The sequence below is a fragment of the Gallus gallus genome, chromosome 7, assembly GCF_016699485.2.
Source record: "Gallus gallus isolate bGalGal1 chromosome 7, bGalGal1.mat.broiler.GRCg7b, whole genome shotgun sequence".
NCBI classification, from domain to species: Eukaryota; Metazoa; Chordata; class Aves; order Galliformes; family Phasianidae; genus Gallus; species Gallus gallus.
The window spans coordinates 11,556,754-11,579,577 of record NC_052538.1 but is presented as its reverse complement, the minus strand read 5'-3'; the positions used below and the strand labels follow the sequence as shown (position 1 = coordinate 11,579,577).

Genomic DNA, 22,824 nt, shown 5'->3' with positions numbered 1-22,824 from the left:
AAACTAACTGCCACAACTACCTTTACACTGCGCTGAGAGAACACTCAGGTTTGACCAGCCAGACTAGGTGACAGCACACAGCATACAACACCCATCCACACAGAATGGAGCCGTGCTAGCCAAGCACTTTTCTTACAGGTACCCCTGGCCTTTGCATCTGACTGAGGGACAGAGAAAAATGTTAAAGTAGATTGCATTCCACACTGAATTATTTTTTTCCTTGTAAGAACTGCCAGCGTTTCTACTTCCACAGGTTCTTAATTCTAGAAGATCCGTAACATACTTGAAATTGTATTCTGTTTGTTAAGTAACTGTTAAAAAAGTTTGTTAAGTTTGTAATAGTTCTGCTAGATTGCTATCTGCAATCTCACAAGACTTATTTTGGGCAGTAAATGCAAGACAGTACAGGTTGTGTACTCCTACAGTTAAAAACATCGATCCAGTACACTTAAAAAAAAAAACCACAGCACAACACTGTGGTTAAAATCCTGATTTTGCCAATGAAAAGAAAGAAATCCAAGCTGGATCAGGATGCAGCCTGTTAGTGAATTTGTGTTGTATATTAACAACACAATTAATATTAATTGTATTATATTATATGTATGTAGTATATTAATCTGTGATTAGCAGTATTAATTTGCTGTACAGAAGTCTCAGTTTAAGATTATAGGCTCATAAAGGTTGGAAGAAACCACTAAGGTAATCTAGTCCAACTATCAGCCATCTCCACCATGCCCACTAAGCATGTCTCTCAGTGCCACATCTACCATTTTCTTGAAAACCCCATTCTATCACTTCTGAACTAAATTACCTACTGCTCTCAATAAACTTGGCTTAAGTTGTAGACAGCTATTGTTTTTTGGAGTTTGGTAGCTTTTACACAACTGTAGAAGAATGCTGCCATCCATCCCAATCTCTATTCATACCCTTGCAGTTTTATTTGAAGGAAAGTGTGGAATTTCAGCACAAACAGCTCCAAGAAATCAGAAATGCAACTTAATGGGCTGAAAAAACAAACTTTCAACTTGCATCAAAAAACAAAAAAACAAAAAAACGAGAAGTTCATTTTCAAGGTGGGAAAAAGCAACTGTTCCACATGTCCTGCAGAAGCATGCTGCTAAAAAGGAGATTTAAATATGAACAACTTGAGTAAGATTGAGAAAGGTCTAGATTTCTTTTTTAAACTGTTCTATTTAAACAGAAAACTGAAACAAAAACTTCATCCCCAGAGAAATAACTTAACTCTGACTGCTCAGATTAGTTTATAGTTTCCCAGATGATATTAACTGTATTTACTCCATCATTTATGGATAATAAATGCAAACTATAAACCAAATTCTACCATAACTCTTCATCAACTCTATACAGCATCAAACTCTCAACACATCTTGCAGCTTAGCAGTGGTTCTGTAAATGCTGTATGTAGGAGCAATATTTTAACGCAGGATTTTGCAAAAGTCATGGAAAAGATCTGGGTAGATCAGGCATTAGTCTTTCTGTTACTTATCCAAGAGCGCAAAGAGTATAGATTCTCTTCTGCCTAATGCACATTCAACCAGATGAATTCTGGCATGCTCCCTTGTTCTGCTCACAAAGAAGCTAAATTGCTTCTGACAGGTTCTTGGTGATACTAGACAAAGTATTTGCAGGTAGGCCAGTCATCACAAAATCACCAAGGTTGGAAGAGACCATTCCAACCATTTACCTATCACCAATAGTTCTCTCTAAACTGTGTCCCACAACACAACATCTAAACTTTCCCTAAACACCTCCAGGGTCAGTGACTCCATCTGGGCAGCCCATTCCAGCGTCTGACCATTCTTTCAGAAAAGTAGTCTTCCTTAACATCCAGCCTTAATCTTCCCCAGCACAACTTGAAGCCATTTCCTTTAGTCCTATCCTTTAGTTAGCTATACAAGAGAAAAGGCAGATCCCCACCTCAATACAATCTTCCTTCAGGTAGTTATAGAAAACAAGCCCTATGCAGAAAAAAGAATGGCACTCACCCAACTGGTGAAGGGGCTCTCTGACTATACAGCACTCCTCCCCAAAAGCAGCCCAGGTCCAAGCCATGCTCTCCCTTCAGTGGCTGCCTCTTATATGAGCCCAGGGGGCTCCACCTGTGTCCACCCCTTCTGGTGTGCTGGGGAGCACAGATGCAAACAGTCTGCCTGTGCTCCCTGGGCCAGTCACACCCCTTTATCAGGTGCTCAATCACCAGTACAAGTCCTGACCTATTCCCCTACATGTGTATTCATAGAAGTGAGTAAGACCTCCTGGTAGGAGATAAGGATACCTCTCTGATTGCTATATCAGTCAATGGTTAAATGTGTTCATATTGATCAGCTACACGTATAGTGTCAGCAAAAACATCCACAATGTATTGTAACTATTTATTATTAACTGTAGTAACAAAATTTCTCAATGAACAGCTTAATCAGACCACATGTGCACCCCAACTCAGAAATGTAGGGATTAATGAAGCATTCTGTTTTCCTTGAAGTAATTAGTTTTCACCCTAATACTGACTTCTTTTTCCTTTTCTATAAAAGCAATGTTACCACAGCATGAAAGCATTATTTATTACAGACACATTCCTGCATCACAAGCACCAGTCACAGGGCAGCGTTCAAGGACTCCCTCAAACACAAGTACAGGAAACAGGGTTCTGTAAATGGAAAATGCAGGAGGCAGCAAATAAGGTTTGTTTGGTACAAGTAAATATTGGGAAAAGGGTACACACAGTGGCAATGAATCCATCCTATTTCAAGTATGGGAAAATATCACCTGAATTATTTCCTCCACCGTTAGTTTACATAATTGCCTTTAATTTACTTAATTGTCATTAAGTTTACCTTGCTCAGCACTGGACTCCATTCACGTATGGCTGCTCAGCAGAGCTTCTGTAAATACCCTATTCAAAAAGGAATATGTTAAGAGAGTAGCAACTTGCAAAAATTAAGAAAAGACTCAACATAGAGCAAAATGACAACAAGGGAATAGGACAAAACACAAGCAGCCTTAGTTTGTAACTTCTGTACTGATTTGCTATACATTCAACCCTAACTCTGAAAGAAAACCGAGATACCTGAGGAAACCCTCCCAGCAGGTGTTCTGCCTGGTTCTGTCTCACTATGTAAATAAACAAAATGAACAGCTATTTAGCTGAGGAACATAACTTCTTACAATGAAAACAGTGAATCACAAATTGAAGGATTGCCACTTCTCACCATGCAGAGTTACTCCTTTGTTTTCATAGATTATCTTCATCTCTTCTTAACATGTCTTGTAGTTGACCTGAATGCAATACCTGGTGTGAAAAGAATTTAAAAGACTGAAAGTGCACATTTCATTTAAAGAGCTACCACACTCAGAGTAACTTCTGACACAAATCTTCAAGTTGTCAAAGCACACAGAACTTCACTACTAAAAACAAAAACAAAATGAGCCCACAGATGGAAGTGATGACTTTTTATTTTAGGCAAAAAATAAAATAAAAATCCCGAAAACATTCCACTATTGCAGTTTGTAAAAATTTTTACTGTTTCTAGTGGAAACAGTTCACAATTCAGTACTCAAGATTTAAAACAACATTGTGCAAAATAGTACTGGCATAACTACACATAGCAAAGACTAGTGTAAATCAAGAATTCCATTGAAATGAGTAGAGCTGCTCCAGTTTTACACCAGTGTACATCATTTCAGAATAGGCCCTTTATGCATATCATCCCTGGAATTCCTCTTGCTTACAAAAATAGCCATACATGCAACAAGTAACTGATCTGTACAACATACACAAGAAGATCTCCACAAGTTAATCACAGTGTAACAGAGGAAAACACATCAGCCAATTTCATACAAAGACCAATCTAACGGCAGTTTTGGACAGCCCTTAACTGTTAACTCTCAAAAATTGCACGTTTCAATAAATGAAAGAATAAAGCCAAGCAATATTCTTCGACTATTAATCTAATGAAAACTACAGGATCACATGGAAAAAAGCACAGTCCTGACATTCTCAAGTGTTTGGGTGCTTGTGTAGCAAGGATCTCGTTTTTGCAGGTTACATTAATGGTATATTAATTTCATGAGAATGAGAACGACAAACAAGCTTTGCTTTGAAGATACTTGTACTAAAATTATGTATCAGTTCTGTATGAGTCAAGTTCCGAAAATCTGTCCATAAAAAAAGATTATCTAAAATACCAAATCATACGGTTTACAGAAGCAGGCCTACGCAGACTGTGTGTGCATACACAATGAGACAATGGAAATTAAAATATCTAAGAAGTCACTCAGCAGCAATGATCTTTGTAACCACAAGTTACTGGTGTCCACGTGCTCTCCTCACTCCCCTGTCAGAGTTTCATGGAGAAGCTGTCAGATATTCCACAAGAAAACAGATTTCACTAGCAGTGAGTTACTGTAAAGACATTTCGGAGATGGGCAAGAGAGAATAGGTCACATTTCAGCAAGAAATACCAATGAATTCTATTAAAATCCATAAACAAAAAGAAGTTAGGCCTGAGGCAGAGGAAAGGTTAATGGATCTGACTTCTTTGCATTTCCACCCCCCACGCTGTTCTTAAAGTTGCACGCTCTTTGTTTCGAAAGTTGTCTTAGCAACAATTAGCTCTGAGTATCAAGATCAGAAGTAGCAAGGTTTTTATATGGTAGGACAATGAATCCTCAAAGATATTTGCCAGTAGGTTTACATTAACATTGAAAACGTTTCCAGATATTACAGCAATAAAATGGTGCAAGCACCTATTTTTAGAAGCATTTTTCTTTTCAAAAGACTTCAGTGTTCTTAAAAAAATCCTAAGCTCTCAATTTCAGTAAACTGCATCTTAGAACAAACAAAAGAAAATAGCCCTGAGAGTAAGCATACTTTTTAAGAGCTGATTTACATAATGCAGCAAATGCAGCAAACACTGACTTCCACAGTATGCTATATTTAATTTGCACTCCCTTTTTTCTCTCTCAAGATATGCACACGCAAGAATTTCCTCCCAGGCTCTATGTACTCAATCAGTATTTTTTTATTATTATTATTTTTTACTTTTCCATGTACTTAAATTCATTGCTACATGGTTATGGCACCAAGAAAAGAATAAATAGCTAAATCATGTTACTGTTTAATGAGCAGTCTGCTTCCTCATGCCTCAGATTCCTAAAATAAAGAGTCCAACAGTCATAGCTGCCAGCATAGGCCTTCATTAAAACAACAACCACCTCCTTGTGAATGATGTGAAATTTACAACTGGAGGAACACTATTCAGCATATCTAAAAAGATCAACTGTCAGTGTTACTGAACACTGCTATCAGCCTTCAAGTTGGGCTAGAAGTGTAAAATATCAGGAAAACAGTATCAAGTGTGTCACGTTGTATGTAAAAATAGACCTTTTACGTATTTAAGCTACAAAGTAGGTAATCAAGGAACTGACTGGGTCTATGCATAGTTAGGATTTGAAGAATGCCGAAAGAACTTGAAATCTTTCAGTATAACTGTGCTTGAGCCATATGTTAACCCCTCATAAAACTGAGTATCTCAACTCTATACATAAATGAGTTTGTGTGTGTTTTTGTTTTTTAAAGTTATATACACCCTCAAAGCTATTCTTAGATTGATTTAAATACTTTACCTTGCAGCTCTGCTATGGCACAAGACAGCACATAGGAAGTTTAAGGCTAGGTTCTATATGCATACTTGTAAAAGCTGGTCTTGGAACAAGTGCTGTTATATATTTTCTTAATTCTGAGTCCTTAGTGTGAATTCACATTAAAGTAGAGCTGCCACAGCACTGAACAGTCCTGTACATTAAAAAAAAATAAAACAATAAATTGAATGTCATCCTGAATCCAATTTGTTTTGATAAAAAGCAAACTCCTCATACATTTCTATTGGTATTTTTAACAGATCGGCTCAGTAATCTACACAGTACATTGTCCAATACTATACAATGTGAGCTACTGAAGAGATGCTTGAGTACTAAAACAGGAGAAAAAAAGTTCCAAGTTAAGAAAGCTCACTGTTATTTGAGAGAATCACTCTGTGATTAAAACAAACATCATAATGCAGTTTTGGTTAAATCAGTTAAGTCTCAAGGCCATAACAAAGGCTATTTGTTAACTTTAGCCCTTCAGTTCTTAACCACTTAGTTAAGATTTCCTGATGAAGCACTATGCGTTTTGGCATCGATGGAGAAACTCTTTACATGCTACTGCTACAGAGAAAAGTAGATTTACAAGAACTTCCTTCACCTGAATGATCCCATCTCTCATGAATCCAGCCGTATCAGCTTTAGACAACCTATCTAAAGCAGTATGTGCTAGTCTTCAAATTCCACTGGAACTCTTACAGAAGAAAATGATTAATACCACAAAGCCTCATTAACTGATCATAGCACACAAATTTGGTGCACAAAGTCCTCTCCTCTCCTACACTTATTCAGTGTAAATCAGAGCTGCCACTCAAAAACAGAGCTTTTTTAGTCCCATCTGCATGATCCTATCTATTTTGATGGGAAGAAAATTGGCATATTAAATTATGTTCATTTGCTAATTTAATAGATGTAACATTTTTCATTTGCTGAACTTCTACATTACGTTTTAAAGAGGGGCTCAACATACACTCTAAATGCAGGACTTGTGTAGGCCGCTGTGATTTACACTTACCTGCTCAGTGAAGTTTATTGCTATCAGACAGTTATTTATGTTGGATTTAGAGGAACAGTAAGCATGCATCAGAACTATGACTATTATCTGCAAAAGTACAGAGATTATTTTTTTTCTCCTAGTGAAATGTCTGCAGCCAAATTCAGCGTATTAAGCACTGAGCAAAGTTGGTATATTTACAGTACAATCTTCAGATAGATGTAATTAGGGAGGGATCTGAGACTGCAACTCAGCCAGGGAAGCAATGCATATGCAAGTCAGTAGGAGCGACTCATGCTTAACAGACCAATTCAGATATTTAGATCCAGAAAAATATCCACAGTTATATTAATTTGAAATGACAGAATTTACCTCCGTAGAAGAGGCTGAAAGGCAAACATTTTATAGGATGATATGACATCAGCATTCAAGTCACGGCAGTTTTTTTTGCACATATCTATATTGTATTTACTCAAATACATATAATGAACCCTAGGAACACAAGAGAAACCTCACTGAAGTCCCTGAACAGCTTTCATTTGAATGGCCCCTTCCCTTATAACTTCAAAGGAACCACAAACTGCTGCAGATGAGGACAGAATAAGTGTCAAAAAAATCCCGTTTTACACACCAGCCTTAGCTGCTAGTCAAAAAGGGAGAACAGATCTGCTGCAGAAATTTGCTGTGTAACAAACACCATGGCTGACAAATACCACGGCCGACAAGCCAACATGTTCAACATACACAGAAAACACCACTATGACAAAAAGAGAGGAAATCATGCACAGGTATTTCAGTATCACATAGCCAGGGTCTATAATACAGTGAAGAGTCACATCAGAGCAGATTTTTGCCAAGAGTGATTAACAATTCATGCCAACTAACTCTGTAAGTAACCAAGCAAACCTGTAAGAGGTAAATGGCACATTTTCTGGAATAAAAGGGAACCAGAACATGACGTGTTTTTTCCCCACTCCTGTACAAAAATTCTGTGCACAAACGGAACACTACTGGGACAAGTGCTTTAAAATCCAATTCTCCAGCCAATAAACCATCACTGACAGCAGCCGGGTGAAGGAAGGAGTTTTAAGAATGCGACTTACTGGAAGCACAAACTTATAATATCAATTAAAAAAATACACTACTTATTAACACTGCTTTCTGGATACTCTACTGTTTTAAAATTTTCAAACACATTAACTCGCCTTACTTAGGGCTGAGGCTGTTCAGGAAGGTCACAGAATTTGAGATTGCTTAAATACTTCAGCAATCCTTTGGTCCCAGCAGCTGTAAAACAGCAGAATAAAATGAATCTTATCTTCTCTACTGTAAAAACAAACAAACAAAAAAAACGTGTTGGGGGGGACGTAAGGGAGAACTGTCACCAGAAAAGTGTCTTTTAAACACTACCCACTACACATCAGAAAAGGGAAGTCTTTGTTATAAAATACATGTTTCCATACAAAAGACATCTTGCAAAACCACTTGATTGTGCGTCCCCTCTGCAGGTTACAGTGGTAAAATGGGGTCAGCTGGTTGGTCTTGATATTTTTCTTTTAGTGGGAAAGAGTCAAAGGACACACAGTATCACAACAGTTGGTCCTGTAAATGGCAGAAGATTACAACAGTCTTAGTTTTCATCAGTATCCAAAAAAAAAAAAAAAAAAAAGCAGGTGGTAAACAGAAATGAAGTCTTCATAAGCAGGAAGTGCAACAGATCATCAGTTGCTGCATCATCCTGGATTTCTCAATGTGGTACCAAACTGTCAATTATACAAACAGTTCAATTATGACAGTGCCATAAGTTGTTAAAACAATGCAAATAGCGCGATCAGAAAGATCCAGTCAACTGGTTCCAATTTTTCCCCAGTAGTCGCCCAGAAAAACGTCAAGACACTAGATCTATCCTTCAGCTTCCTCAATACGTCCTGATTGCTGGAGTATAGAGGTCTGTGGTATTACTGTACTCGTTCCACGAGAGATCCTGTCTTGATCTGTGTTCGCAGACAAGGAAGCCATAGAAATGGGCTGTAACAAACTGGGCGTCATGCCAGACGAGACAGTCAGGCTGTGTGTAGTGCCCTTCAGCGTAAGATCCTGCGTGGGAAGAAGAGGCTTGAGGATGCTGACAAGGCAGAAAGCAGAGCCACTTTTAGGTATGAAATTCACTTTGTTTTTGTCGGGGCAGTAGAAGGCTGGAATTTCATGCAATGGCTTTGGCCTAGGAATAAAATGCACAAAATTGCTTTAAAACAACATTGAACAACCAAATTCTGTCAATGGCAGGTATGTGTACTGCTAAACGTGTCACCAGAGGCAAGGTAAGGATTAAATATGAAATATTTCAGCTAGCCAATGTTGTCCACTCTACATTAAACAGAAGTGTTCAACCTCCAGCATGCATTTGATTCAGCTATTTACTAACAACCATCATTTTTAATTAATGTTTGTTGAACTGATATCTAGTGACAAATCAGCAGAGAAGAAAATTTTTTTTTTAGAAAAATGGTAGCTCAGTCCAGCTCTGATGCTATTCCCTGCAAAAGAAAATGCTGGGCATAATCTGATTATTCTTCATAAGAAATTGAGGGAAGGAAAGACTGGGGACAGAAGAGCTAAGTTATATGTTAGTGCCTCACAAAACAAAGAAAGAAACCTTACCAAAGAAAAGACTCAAACTCCTTTCTGGAATGGATTTATAAACAATACAGCTTAGTTTCCAAAATGCACAGCACTTTCAAGTGCTGAGTAGCTTCAGCATGTAACCCGAAGGTTCAAAATCTTATGAAGCATTCACTTAGGTTTTAACACAAATATAAAATGGAATATTTGGCTTTAGGATTATAATCGTGCTCATGAATGGTCAATGGTCTGTAGCTTCTCACTTGAATATTTGCAAACAAGTAGGATTTTTATGCATACTTATTCCTTCCCTGGAAAGTTGGTTTTGTGTTTGTTTGTTTAAAAAAAAAGTTGGAAACTGTAGGAAACTGTTGGAAACAAAAGCCAATAACCAAATCAGTTAAAAAAAGGAATATTAGGAAACAACCTTTATATTTTGTCTACAGATTTTACTTATGATGTGCATATAAGTCAGTCTGAGAGAAGACACATTCTGTCTGGCCATACAGCAAGGAACAGCAGCAACTTCACCTCCCAGGCCTGCTTGGGTATGGATTTGGCAATGTTGAAAGGAAACTCAAATGCAGCTGGTGGGCAAGCGCTGATGTGCGAACAAGTTCCGAGCTGGTTATTGGAGCACAGTTCACAATCTCTTTTTATAAAGAAGGAGCAGGTTCTAATCTAAACCCTACAGCAATGCAAGTAATAAATTCTCAGCCAGTGTCCGAACTGAGCTCAGAGCAGGACCTCAGAGGCAGAGGTCAGGTACCCTTACGTAAAGGACAGTCTTGGTAAAGGTGTAGAGACTATGGAAACAACATCACAAGTAGCACAGCACCTGATCAACTTTATAAATTCGGTGGAAAAGGGTAAGATGCAAGACAAGAGATGGCATTACCCTGCCAAGAATCTAGCAATAGATACTAATAGTCAAAGGATGCAGAATAAACAGGCCTATTTCTAATGCATACTCAAGTTACACAGGCACAGTTTTAAGGCCCAGTAGGAATGACAAAGGTTTATCTTAAGGTGGAACAATCTTCCTGGGTAGTAGTATTGAGATTTCAAGAAAAGATTCCATAATTTAGGTCTCAACCTGGTTTTCAGCATGAAGGAAACTGTGAGGACTTGCCTCAACTAATAAGACATCCTTGGGCTTTTAACAGTTGAGTGTAAAAATAGAAACTTCTTTCTGCAAGAGTTTCCTTAGGTTCAGTAAGGTGCCACTGATCCACTGCTAACAACCTGTAATGTAACCTAGTCAATACATCTGCATTAACAGCTTCTTAGTAATTCTCTCCGTGAATGATTATTTGAGTTTTTCCCCCTCACTAACTGCCAAGTAAGAGTCTTCTCAAGCTGTGCTGGTTTTGCCATAAAAAGATGGTTGGAATGAAAGCTCACCCTTAAGTTTTCAAAGAGCTAGTGTGTAAGAAATTTTTTCAGAGAAACTGAAAACTAAGAACAGACAAGTCAATGCAGCAGAGTCCTAAGCCACCAGCTTGTTAAGTTATCTTTGAACAATTCCCTCCACCCCCCTAGACCATATGCCAAAATTTTGATTTTAACAGTCTTAGTAATGTAATACACACATATATACCAGTACACAGTCACACAAAACAGAGACCACGTTTTATTAGCATATTTTTAGAAAATGGGTTAATAATTTTCATCTGATACGAAAATCAATAAACAAACGAGTAACTCTAAAAATTAACCGTTAATTATTACGTAGTATAGATCAACTTACAAGCTTTCCTCAAAGACTTTCACCTTCTCACAGCCCTCTGGTGGCTCCCGTTTGAACATGTAGCTGTTGTTGGGTTTTGGTGAGGTAGCATATTTTGGCAAGGGAGAATTATTCCCATTCTCTGCAGGAACAGAGTAACTGATTATTTAAATACATCACACTATAAAAAAACACTATAAAAGCTATAATCACTATCCAAAAACATCCCTTAAATTGGATAAAATCACTTTGTTATCTATGTTATAAAATAAAGAATAATTTTCATCCATTTCCAAATCTTGATTTGCAAATAAGCTTTTTTGTGTCACTCCCCTTCCTCCTTTCCATTTCCTTACATCATATGCAGATCATTCAAACTGTTCATTCCTGGACATTTTCAGATTGTAACTGCTGACCTGAGCCTACGGCCCTGTACTGTCATTGTCTAGCCAAAAGAATTGAGCAGAGTCATATGCCTTGAAAAACAAAACAAACAAACAAAGAACACAGAACATCTTTCTGTTGTTCTATCTCAGAAGGCTTCTACTAAAAATAAACAAATAATCAAACTTTTAGAAGTCCACGTATGAAAAGTTGGATAGTGCTCATTTTGTCTTGGATCATCAAAATAACCTGACAGAATCACTAGGACTAATCTATTTTGCTGTTTCACTCATACATCCACTGTACATTCTTACACCCCTACCTTGCTTAAAGTACTTGAAGAATATATTATATAAATAAAAACTTTTTTGGGAATTACAGTGCTCAACTATCTATTCAGAATCAATTATGGAACACCAGATGCGTGCACAGTATTTAAAGCAATTTGGAACAATTAGATCCTTTACAAAGAACAAGTCCTACCATTTCTCCATGCATACGGGAAATAGAGGTCATTCTTATTACGCATTCACCTACATAGTGATGAGTTAAAGCTTAGCACTGCTGAACAGTTAAAGTTACACAGTACCTTTATCTCTGGAGTCAACAAGATCTTCTGTTGAACAAGGACTTTCCTCACTACTCTCATTACAGATGGTAAGAAATGAGGTTGGAGATACTGACTGGGAACGGCTGCTGTTGTTACTACCCCGCTCCGCTCCACCAGGTGTTTGGGTGTCAATGCTGCGAGTACTACTGCTACGCTGAATCAATGGAGGTGGTGCACGGTGCCCATCTGGAATATCTTGAGGCTGTTAAAAATAAAGGGCATTAAATGGCTGCTCTCATCTGGTTAGCAATTTTGTTAAATGCAATCTGTTAAAAGTTTTTTTTTTTCCTGTTTCATTAAACTGAAAATTTTGTTCGTTAAAAAAGACTCCAATTAACGATAAAATAAGTCAGGTTTTGAAATTAAGCACAGCAGTTTTCCAGACTTCACAGAATCAAAGAAATCTTGAGGCTGGATGGGACTTCTTGAAACTATCTAGTCTAAATGTCCCGTCCAAGCAGAGTCAGCTAAAGCAGGCTGCTCAGGATTGTGTCCAGGCAGATTTTGAGTGTCTCCACAGACATTAACTCCACAACCTCTACTGGGCAACGTGCTCCAGTTTTGAGCACCCTCATGCTGAAAAGCACTATTTTCTTGCGTTCAAATTAAATTTCATGTATTTTAATTAGTGCCCACTGCTTCTTGTCCTGTTAGTGGGAACTACTGAGAAGAGTTTTGCTCCCTCTTTATTCATTCCTTCCCATCTGATATTTATACATGTTTATACCGTTTCCAAATTTTCTCCAGGCTTAACAGGCTCAGTTATCTTCATACAAAATACTGTTCTAGTCCCTCAATTGCATTCATAGCCCTTAATTCTGGTACTTTATCATTAACTTTATTTGTAAAAAACAAAAACAAACAAACAAACAAACAAAAACCCCCAAAAAACAGAACCTAAAAATAAAATAAAAAAATTACGAAGTTATGCTTCAGTTGGGATGGAGACACTTTCTTAGTGCTGGCAAAAGGAAGAAAAAGTTACTATACAAGCTCTAAAAACAGACCTTTTATCTGCTTATCTCCTTAGTTGAAGTTTCTCATCTTACTGGAAACAACTATGTTATAGCCATCACAAAAGAAAAATGTTCAGAATCAAGCTTTAACTCTTCTTTTTGCTTTCCACAAGACTTTTCAAATACATTTATCAGTAAAGCAAAAATCCATGCAATTTTAAAATAAAAAAAAAAGGTGCATAATAAAGCTTATAACTTCAAAGTGAAAGTAATGATAGAGAGCAATCTCGGTGGCAGATACGTACAACCAGCTGCTCTTCTTTGTCTCCAGTCTCCTTAATTATTATCTCAATTTCTTGATTGAGTCCTTCTACACTGTTTCGGAATCGCGATCCTGTTGATTTGGTAATAGGTATCACAGGAACAAGAGCACTCTTCGGGATTGGAGCCTGGACAGCAAGACAGAGTAACACAGATTTACTTCTACTCGGAAGCGAACCTTTGAATAGAACCTATCTACTCCCTTGTACCAATGACTTAAAATAAAACTACAGCGATGGTGTTAAAATGCATAACTTAAATGAAGACACAGGCATCCTAATTTTTGTTCTCGTTTCTAGCAGAAAAAGCTTTCAACTGTCTAGTCTCAAAACTTCTTTGATATGGTCTGCCTTCAGCTCTATGTTACTTTGCAAGTGAAAAATCGAGCAGTGAATATTGACATGTAAATAATTTTGAAGCCCTTAAAAGATATTTCCATCCCTTTTGATGTGAGCTGTAACATAATTTCACTTCCCCCTCTGGATCTATTACTTGTAATTTCATTAAAATTATGTTTTAATCAAAGTCTGCTGTCGCATGCAGTACCATTACAAACGCAGGAGGAAAAATTATTCTCAAATGCAAGACTTCACTGAACAAGAAATGAAAACCTGAAATAGCCACTTAGTCTCCCTTTTAGTTCAAACCAGTCAGATCTCAGAGAGAAAGTACACTCCTAGACTCTCCAAAACATTGATCAAATAGAGGGAAAATTCCTAGCATACCGTACTGTGGCCTACTAATGAAAAACTACTGGATTTTTTTTTTTTCTTAAACATGCATTACTTTACTGGGTGTATCTACCTCATTTACATGCAGAAGTGTGGAACACCATTTCAATGTGTTACATACAGCAAGTGTTATTGTGTCAATAACAAAGATATTGAATGAGGAGTTGTAAACATATATTTTAAAGCAACCAAAAAGAAGTTCTGTGCAATTCAATACATTTGAAAATAATGCTGACTTTTACAGTACAAAGTTTAAGAGCTTTCTGCTGCTAATAGAGACTTATTACAATGTAAGCTTCTTGTTTGTTTGCTTGTTTCATTTTATATATATATATATATATATATGCACAAGACTGATCTACCAGTTTGGTAGAAGTACAAATATTTTGGAAATTACATTTAACCTTCCCAACTTCTCACTAAATACAAGAAGCACTGGCAGAGTCTTATTCTTCTCTGGCTCCAAATAAAAGGATTAGCTGTTATTTTTAGATAATTACTGCACTTAGTTTTTAAGGTACTCATTGCAGTAGTTATAAAGGCTTCCTGCCATGCTCCAACACACATTGCATATGAACACCTAAAACTATGCCATTGTTAAGCTCTTAAACACACGGAATTAACTCGTACCATGAGTTACTATCTCCCTGATTACTTACTGGAAGACTTATACAAGTCTTGATTCATCTCCAAGAACGCTTTCTGGTATAACTCTAACTCAGAACAGGTTGAATGATGTTCAAGATAAAGCATTCGACCAGATTCTCATCTGGTCTTCAAAGCCTTTTCCCTCCCCTTCCCTCTAAGTAACACACACCAAACCATTGTGACATGACCAAAAGCATGTAAAATTTGTATGTCAGGAAGATGACTACTTTAGAAAAATGAAAGCAAACAACAGAGTTCTAAATGCAGACATGTACTACAATGCAGACATTCTCACAATGATAGATCTCTAAGATGGGAAATGTTTATTATTTTGGCTTTGCTTTCCTGAAACATTAGGATAGCTATAAAAAGGAACTGGCATGAGGACTGCAAAAAAACTTCCATTTGGGAAATTCTCATGACTCACAGTTGATGCCAACAAAATCTCTACATCACTAGAGTAGCCAAACTTGGAAAGACTTTGAAAAGCCTTGCCCAAAGAGAAAATAGAAACCGCTGGATATGAGCACAAAAAAATCCCAACTGTACTAATTGTGTTCCAAACAAAGCCTTGGATCAACTGTCAGGTGAACTAATACAGGTGAACTAATATATATATTCATAATGCAGGTAAATCAGCACAAGTTGAGACACTAATAAACACTGATTATGTAACCATTTATTTCATTTAGACATTCCTATGAGAAATTGATTTCAACAAGCAGAAGGCCGAATGTCTTTATCACTTAATCACCATCATCTACTGCAGAAAATCCTAGAGCCACAGCACTATATGAAGAGCTCAACATAAAAAGCACTAATTGTCCAAAAATACCTTAATACAGTTTGATACACCATGTCTTACTTGAAAAAGAAATAATATTCTGTATATGACCAAAGGTGACTTGCTAACCTGGAAAGTGAAAGCAGAAGGAGGCATTATTACAGGACTGAAACAAGCAGCCTCAGATCAAGAAGCTATATCGTAGAAATGCTGCCTTCAACAAGTGTCTGCTAGCCTGTGACATACAGCTAGACAATGTTTTTGACTATGTGCATATTTTGAAATTCACAAGACAACACAAGGCACCAAATACAGGATAATAACCACAGTGCTCATACATTAATATACTGCCCAGGAGTCTTGGTGCAGAAGAGCTCTGTAACTTAAAGAGATGCCACGAGCCCAGGAAAAACCAAGTATGGGTGACAAATCCAAATTGTTCACATGTGTTTTAGAAAACTGATCTAAACTCTTCCCATTTTTTCAGAACTTTAAACAGAATCCAAGGCTTTTTGATACTTCTGTGTATTAACATCAAACTACACTGAGTTTGAATGCATCACATTCCACTCTAAGAATGTCATACTCTACCTACATAAGATGCTAAGGGTGAAATAAACAGAAAATCCACTGCAAACTACGTGCAATTGATGTCAATATTAACGGCCAGTCAGGAGCAACCTACTGGTACAACTGTAAGGAAACACTTCCCAGAAATGTGAAAGGAGGGGCCTAACATCATCAAGTAACAGCATAGCTTCAGCCAAGAGCACCGAGAAAATAGGCATTAATTTGAAAGACCTCACCGATTTATTCTTCTACCTAGCACCACCTCTGATCTCCATTTTAGTTTCTGTATTACATTAGCATTGAGAATAAAGGACGATCCCACCAATTTGGCTCTGTTTTTTTGTTGTTGTTTTTTTTTTAATATAGATTTACTATTATGTAATAAATTGAAAATCCAGCATCCTCAGAAGCATACTGAGATCACCTGAGGAAGCAACCGTTCTGCAAACACCACACCCTGTACAAAGAGGCAGCATGAAAAATTGTTGGCATTAAGGAAAAAGAACAACTACATACCACAAAGAAAAACCAAAACCCATTAAATTGTTTTTGAAAAACACACACACACACACAAAAGAAAGCTAGTAAACTCTTAAGTTTGCCACCAATTATTTCCCTATTCTGAGTAGAGGGATAGAAATAGCTAACAGGCTTACTCCATAAAGACGGTATGGTTTTCTTGAAAACATTGTTAAAACTCAAGAAACTGTGGGAAAACCTAAGTGATTATTAATAGGGAAAAGAGATGACATAGACTGACAAGAACTACTACTTTTAGTTTTAACTTGGAGAGTTATCTCCAACAGGACACAGAGTTCACACGGTCTCTGAAGAGACTACCAAAGAGACTTCCCTCTAGTACTGTTTCTCCTTCATATCAGGAATTCCACTAGTTGAGCTCGGAAATCTTTATATGACCTTAAAGAACCAAAAACCTCCATCCTCCTTCAAGTTGGAAATGTAAAATCTAAATATGCTAATAATGAATAACTAACTTCAAGTGCTTCTATGCAATCCTTTCCACAAAAGCTAAAGGAAACGAGCTGCTGCCAGAAATTCCAATTTAGTAGTTCCCTAGGAAAGAACCAGAAAGCTGACAAACTTCACCCTTGAAGCCCGCAGTTACAGATTTTTTCCTCTGACTTATAAAGTGCCCCTAAATGCCATTAACGCAACCCTTAGCTCACCCCTTCTGAAGCCCTCTGTAAATTCCACCCTTTGCATGTGGCTCACTACAGCTGGCACAAAATTTACCAAAGGAAACAATGGTTTGCTCTGTAACACAATGCTGGAAAAGCTGCAGTGTCTCAGTTCGTATTTTATAGCCTGTTCCACAAGGCCAAAAACTAATTATCCATTTTGCAATATTTTATTTACATACTTTAAATTGTGGCAGAATGTAAAAAGCCTCTCCACGCACAAGATAAAATGTTATGAACAATGTCATTACGATGCCACAAGTTTCTGTATAGATAATTTTTATTTTGTACTTTTCCCACAGTAGAAGCATCACTGTTCATTTTCAATATTAGAACAGTATAAAATACATTTATATTGCAGTGAAAATAGCTTGGTAATCTGAAGTTTATGGATTTGTGAACTACCAAGAGAAATCCATCAGATAACGTGTTAATTCTACACTGCAGTGAAATGCCTACACAAATGTCTCTTAATTTTGTTACAGCTGTTAAAACGTTTCACTTCTCTTAACAAGTGTAAAACAAGAATCCAAAGAAATTTCACAGATTTTGATAAAATACCTACATCAAGTACTGTGACCACCCGGTATTCTGTATTATATACACACATATATAACACACACGCATATATAACATAGGCATATAGATGCTATATACACATCCACACTTTGAAGCCTCTCACTGCTAATCGTGAACTTCCTCAGAAATTCCTAGCAGGGAATTGGCTCATTTCTTTATCTTCTTCCATCATTTTGTAATGTTCTGGCTCGAGTCACTGTAACCCCTAAGTATAGCAACATGTTCTACTGCATCCATACTTCAGCAAACTGGATCTAAATGTAGGAATTTGTACTAGACAGCTTGTTTCAAATTCAAACTGTTCTCCTTTCTAACTTACAGGCTAACAGTTTGCTACATGAGAAAGGAGGAGAAAACAGTTTTTGTATGGAAATTTAAAGAGTTTGAAGAACTAATTCTTAAATTATGTCAAAGATATAACTCTAGTAAAAAAAAGTTTCTAAATAAAATACTTCCTAGTAGCACAGACTGAATTCAAGGTGCAATCATGTCATGAAAATACATGACTCTCTACTAAATGAAATACAGCAGAAATAATTTAAGGTCTCAGAAATAAAGCATCATCAATTTTTATACGAACTAGGAATTGAGAACAGCACTAGAAATTCAAAACACTGTTCTTCGTTCTTATTTCCAGTACTGGAGCACCACAACTTCTCTCAGGTACCCAATTCCTAATCACAAAAGAACCTGGATCCTCAAGATTGTACATCTGGTCTCCCTTCTCACTTCATCCTTTATTAGAATGGGTGAGTCCCTGTACTTACACAAATATTGCAATAGTTTCCTTCCTAGACCTGAATTATTTCTGGAAGGATGGAAGGACAGAAGGGAAACAGTCAACAAATTACCGTATTTATTAAAAAAAAAAAAGCTAACTGCATTTTAGGAGCAATTGGGAATATTAAGTTTAAAAAGGAGCTTCAGAGCTGAAGTATTTTCTACATTTACAATATTAACAGTTCCAGACAGACTTGCAAGGCAATTATGAGATACTTGTTCTTTTTGTAACTGTAAAAAAAAGTTGCATTCTAAATAAACATTAAGGAGATATCAGTGTGGAAAAATTATCAAACTCTCCTACTGATTTTTTTCTTTAAACTTACTCAAGCAAAACAGACTGTAAAGAATGATTTGTGTGTATAAGGGCACACATTTCCTCCCCCTCCTTTCCACCTCCCACCTTCCCACTCAGCTGGAAATATTACCTCCCTGTGAATGTGATCTCAATAACAGCCTCAACATAAAACTACAACTGCATACCAAACACGTGGTATGGTTCAACCATCTCAATTTTTGAAATGATCACTACTTTGAGCCTCAAAGCATAATGAACTGCAGAAAGTAAGTCTTACAAAGGCTAAATGCATCCATTAGGAGCATAAACACTTAATAAAGTCCATTTAAAAAGTTTTACAGTCACTTGTCAGGCCAGTTCTCTAAACCTGTTCATTACAGGATTAAACAAGTGTTACAGTCAAGACAAAACGTCATCAGCATTAACTACAACTTTCAGCCAGTATCATTTTACTGCCAATTTGCTCCATGCTATATTTATTCCACACGCAAATTCATAGTTGTTACAGCAACTCTTAATTTGAAAAAATAAAAAAAAAAATGCTTGGTTTCAGATTAAACTTACCTGTCCATTCTTTTTTGGAGGCTGCAGAGTACACAGTGTCCTTTAAGGAAAGATCTAACTATCCGAAATTCACAGACTGAGTCCAGAGCTAGCCTGGCCAGATAAGAAAAAGACCTGGGACCCCTTCAGCTCCAGGCATTCAGAGGAAACTGATATATTTAATAGAATTCACCTGTAGCTACAACATATTTAAAAGCACGTGGTATTTCTAAGCTCGCTTTAAACTAAAATAGCAGTGTCTACCCAATATATACAGAGCGCAGACTTACCTGACTGTGGTTAATGGCTGCATGGTTACCATGAAAAGGAGAATGCCTCTCTTTATCCCGATGATGCCTGCTGCTGTGTTTGCTTCTCTGCAACTGCTGACGCAATTTTGCAATCTAATTAAGGAAAAAAATCATGTTAGGTTTCACCAGATATATTCCACTACACCGAGTTTCATTAACTTATTTTAACACCTAGCTAAGATTCTTTACTACCACAACTTTCGTAATGATTGGCAGCACAAAATTAGGCTCAAGTTCTTAACAAAGTTAACACATTATTTACCATTTCAACTCAATCCCAGAAGATATCTCTGGAGATTTCATGAAAGCACTTGAAATATATAAAGCAGTTACACCACTGCTGGATTTCTTCCTCTGACAAAGAATGTTATCTGAAAATAATATTCTTCCTCTCTTCAGCTTAAACGTTTTAAGGATCCTACATTTCTATAAGAAATCAGTATCACAAGAATAGATACATTTTACTTTCTATCAAGCCCAAGGATTATATAATAAAGCAGTACAATATTCACACCTTCCTGAAAATTCACGTTAACAGTGTGTGCCAGTAACAAGCTTAATCCAAATGTATCTCAAATAATAGCACTCCTGACCTCCTTGAGTTGTTCCGTGCTGCCCCATGATGCTGAACGTTTGTGGGAGCTTCTCTTCTTCTCCAAATATTCTTCAGCCCAGGCACTTTCAGTCTGCAGCAAGAAGATTACAAGATTATTTTTGTGTGTTTATACACATAATTTCTATTTTCTGGAAGAATATACACAGAAAAATTACAAGAGAGAACAGTGTTAAAATTTGCTAGATTTCGAGCTGTGAAAAAGCTGTCACTGACTAGGAGCCTTTGTGATAAGTAAAATATGAACACGTGGAGCGAAACTATCTATCTATAAGCTTTCAGTTGTCTCAGGTCAAACTGAAACCAACCCACGTAATACCAAGCTAGTTTCACTAAATCAACAAAGCTATCTACATTTAATAAAGAAAGATGCAAACATACAGCAGTGAAAAGCCTTAACATCATCTGCAACAGTTGCTTTTGTGTTTGAGATGAACAGCTTGCAAGCTAACCTTACTTACCCCATCTATTCTGAGAACGCAAACTTGCAAGGGCTTTCAAGATGTAGAACTAAACCCCGTTTTGCAGGGAAAACAGAGGGCTAACTCCGAACATACAGGTTACAATACCCATCAACTTCAGTTACAGTGTAAGTGTCATGTACGTGAAACCTCCACAACCGGTAGTTTTTCATCTTCACCATTCCAACTCAAACACTAACCAGAATGAATCTGAACAACAAAGTTAGTACAATTGCTTGGAAATTCCTACTTCGTAGCCAAGTGAGAAACCACGCTTTTCAGAAATCCCTCATCTTCACCACAAGATCATCCTTTCAGTCTTTTACATTCCATAAGCACTTTCAAACTTCAGAAACTAAAAGATTAAAACAGAACCACTGGTAAATCCCAGTTATGAACTCATCATGCTGGCAACAATCCCCATCTAGCCAATTCCCAGATATAAATCAGGAGAGTCATCCTATCCTGTAGCTCCTGGAACAATTAGTTCTGGCCAACTCAGTGTAACTATTACCCTTGTCTACAGGAATCTTATTAACATTCTAATCAGTCTTTGCGCTTAGTTTATATGTGATACTTTGGCTTACGAATCAACACTCTTCATACGTTAACGTCTGACTCATTTTAAAGGGCTAAAGGTCTCTTTCCTCCTCATTCTCAAAACCTTGTCAGAAATATTTTTAGAGCAAGAGTAGGAATAAGAAATTGAATGGTTTCCTATAAATTAATAAGACAGAAATCTAATCTTTTAGTAGATCTCCATCTTCCCTGTATTTTGTTTTTAATACATATTTCTAAGAAACATAGACCAACAGACACAGACGGAGATTTCTGGTTCCCTAAACTCTCAATGTACTACACACACTGGTTAGTTATTATTCACAACACCTTTCAGTCTGTTCCAGAATTAGGGGGAGAAATAAGCTTAAAGCTAATTTTTATGTTAGTTTTTACAAATACCAGAACACTTAATAACGTAAGCTTAATTCCAACTGCAGAGTTTTGGTTTCCATGTACTTTAAGAATTCAAAAAATCCAAAACAATTATCTCACATTAAGCTGCATTTTTATATAGATTTAATTCAAACAACTACAGGCAAAGCCAAACTGGTCCAATTTAAAGGAAAAGACATAGAAGTTAGAAACACCTGTTCTAGCAGTATTTAAAACAATACCCACATCTACACATTCTAACCAGAACCTGAGATGCTCATTAACACCATATTCATCAGCCAGTAACATCTTACATGTACATAATTCAGTCTGGTTTTTATAGATGGGTTTCACCAAAAGTAGCTGAAAACTGTGTAGGCTGCTACGTAGACGGTCTCTACTTCATCTCTTACACATTTTGCCAGCTATGACCTACGGGCACCTAGAAAGATCTTCAAGTCCAAAGTATGTTGTTAATTGCTGTCTCCTCCCAGACTGCTTCCTGAATGACTCTACTTTCAATGCCATAAACCTGCAGAATCAAGATCTCTCACTTACTCAAGTTGAAAATCTTTTATATTAGTCGATCCAATTCATAATCCCTGAAGCTTTGCAGTCTAAACACATTAATCTCACTCGGTGGCAATACTGCTGAAAGACAGTTCCACCAACAGCACAGTCATATTGTACACGTAGAAATAAGCCTTAACTATCAGTTTTTCCCAGACGCGACATTCTTCTTTTGATCAGAACATGAACGTACTTGCAGTCATTCCCTTCACACACAATCTGAAACACAGGAGTTTTGAACTAAGTGTTGTATTTTGAACAGCAATTTCCAAACACTCGTAAATGGGTATATAATTGGGCGCGTACATCCATCTATTACCTACTCACAACACCGCCTGCATTACCATGACTCAGACTGTGATGCTAGTCAGAATTCAGTAAGTCATGCCTAAAAAAGCCACAGCAGACACGCTGACCCTAAGAAGTATGTGAAATGAGGGAGACATCAGGCTTCCTGAAACTACACACTGGACCCAAGGTATGTTGTGACACTTCATCCCAACATCACACCTTCAGAGACACTA

At 37.1% G+C, this 22,824-nt stretch overlaps 1 protein-coding gene across 2 annotated transcripts in view; it reads right to left on the bottom strand.

The window, feature by feature from the left end:
- Positions 1-3,456: 3,456 nt before the first annotated feature.
- Positions 3,457-22,824, bottom strand: part of FAM117B (family with sequence similarity 117 member B) — a 28,467-nt gene continuing 9,099 nt past the window's right edge. For both annotated transcript variants that reach the window (XM_421944.8, XM_004942631.5), the window contains exons 3-8: positions 20,317-20,409; positions 19,703-19,816; positions 13,265-13,408; positions 11,983-12,205; positions 11,031-11,151; positions 3,457-8,879 (exon numbers count right to left, since the gene is read on the bottom strand). In XM_421944.8, coding sequence (XP_421944.6) covers positions 8,561-8,879; positions 11,031-11,151; positions 11,983-12,205; positions 13,265-13,408; positions 19,703-19,816; positions 20,317-20,409 — 1,014 coding nt within the window. In that variant the 3' untranslated portion in view covers positions 3,457-8,560. The remainder of the gene's footprint in view (positions 8,880-11,030; positions 11,152-11,982; positions 12,206-13,264; positions 13,409-19,702; positions 19,817-20,316; positions 20,410-22,824) is intronic.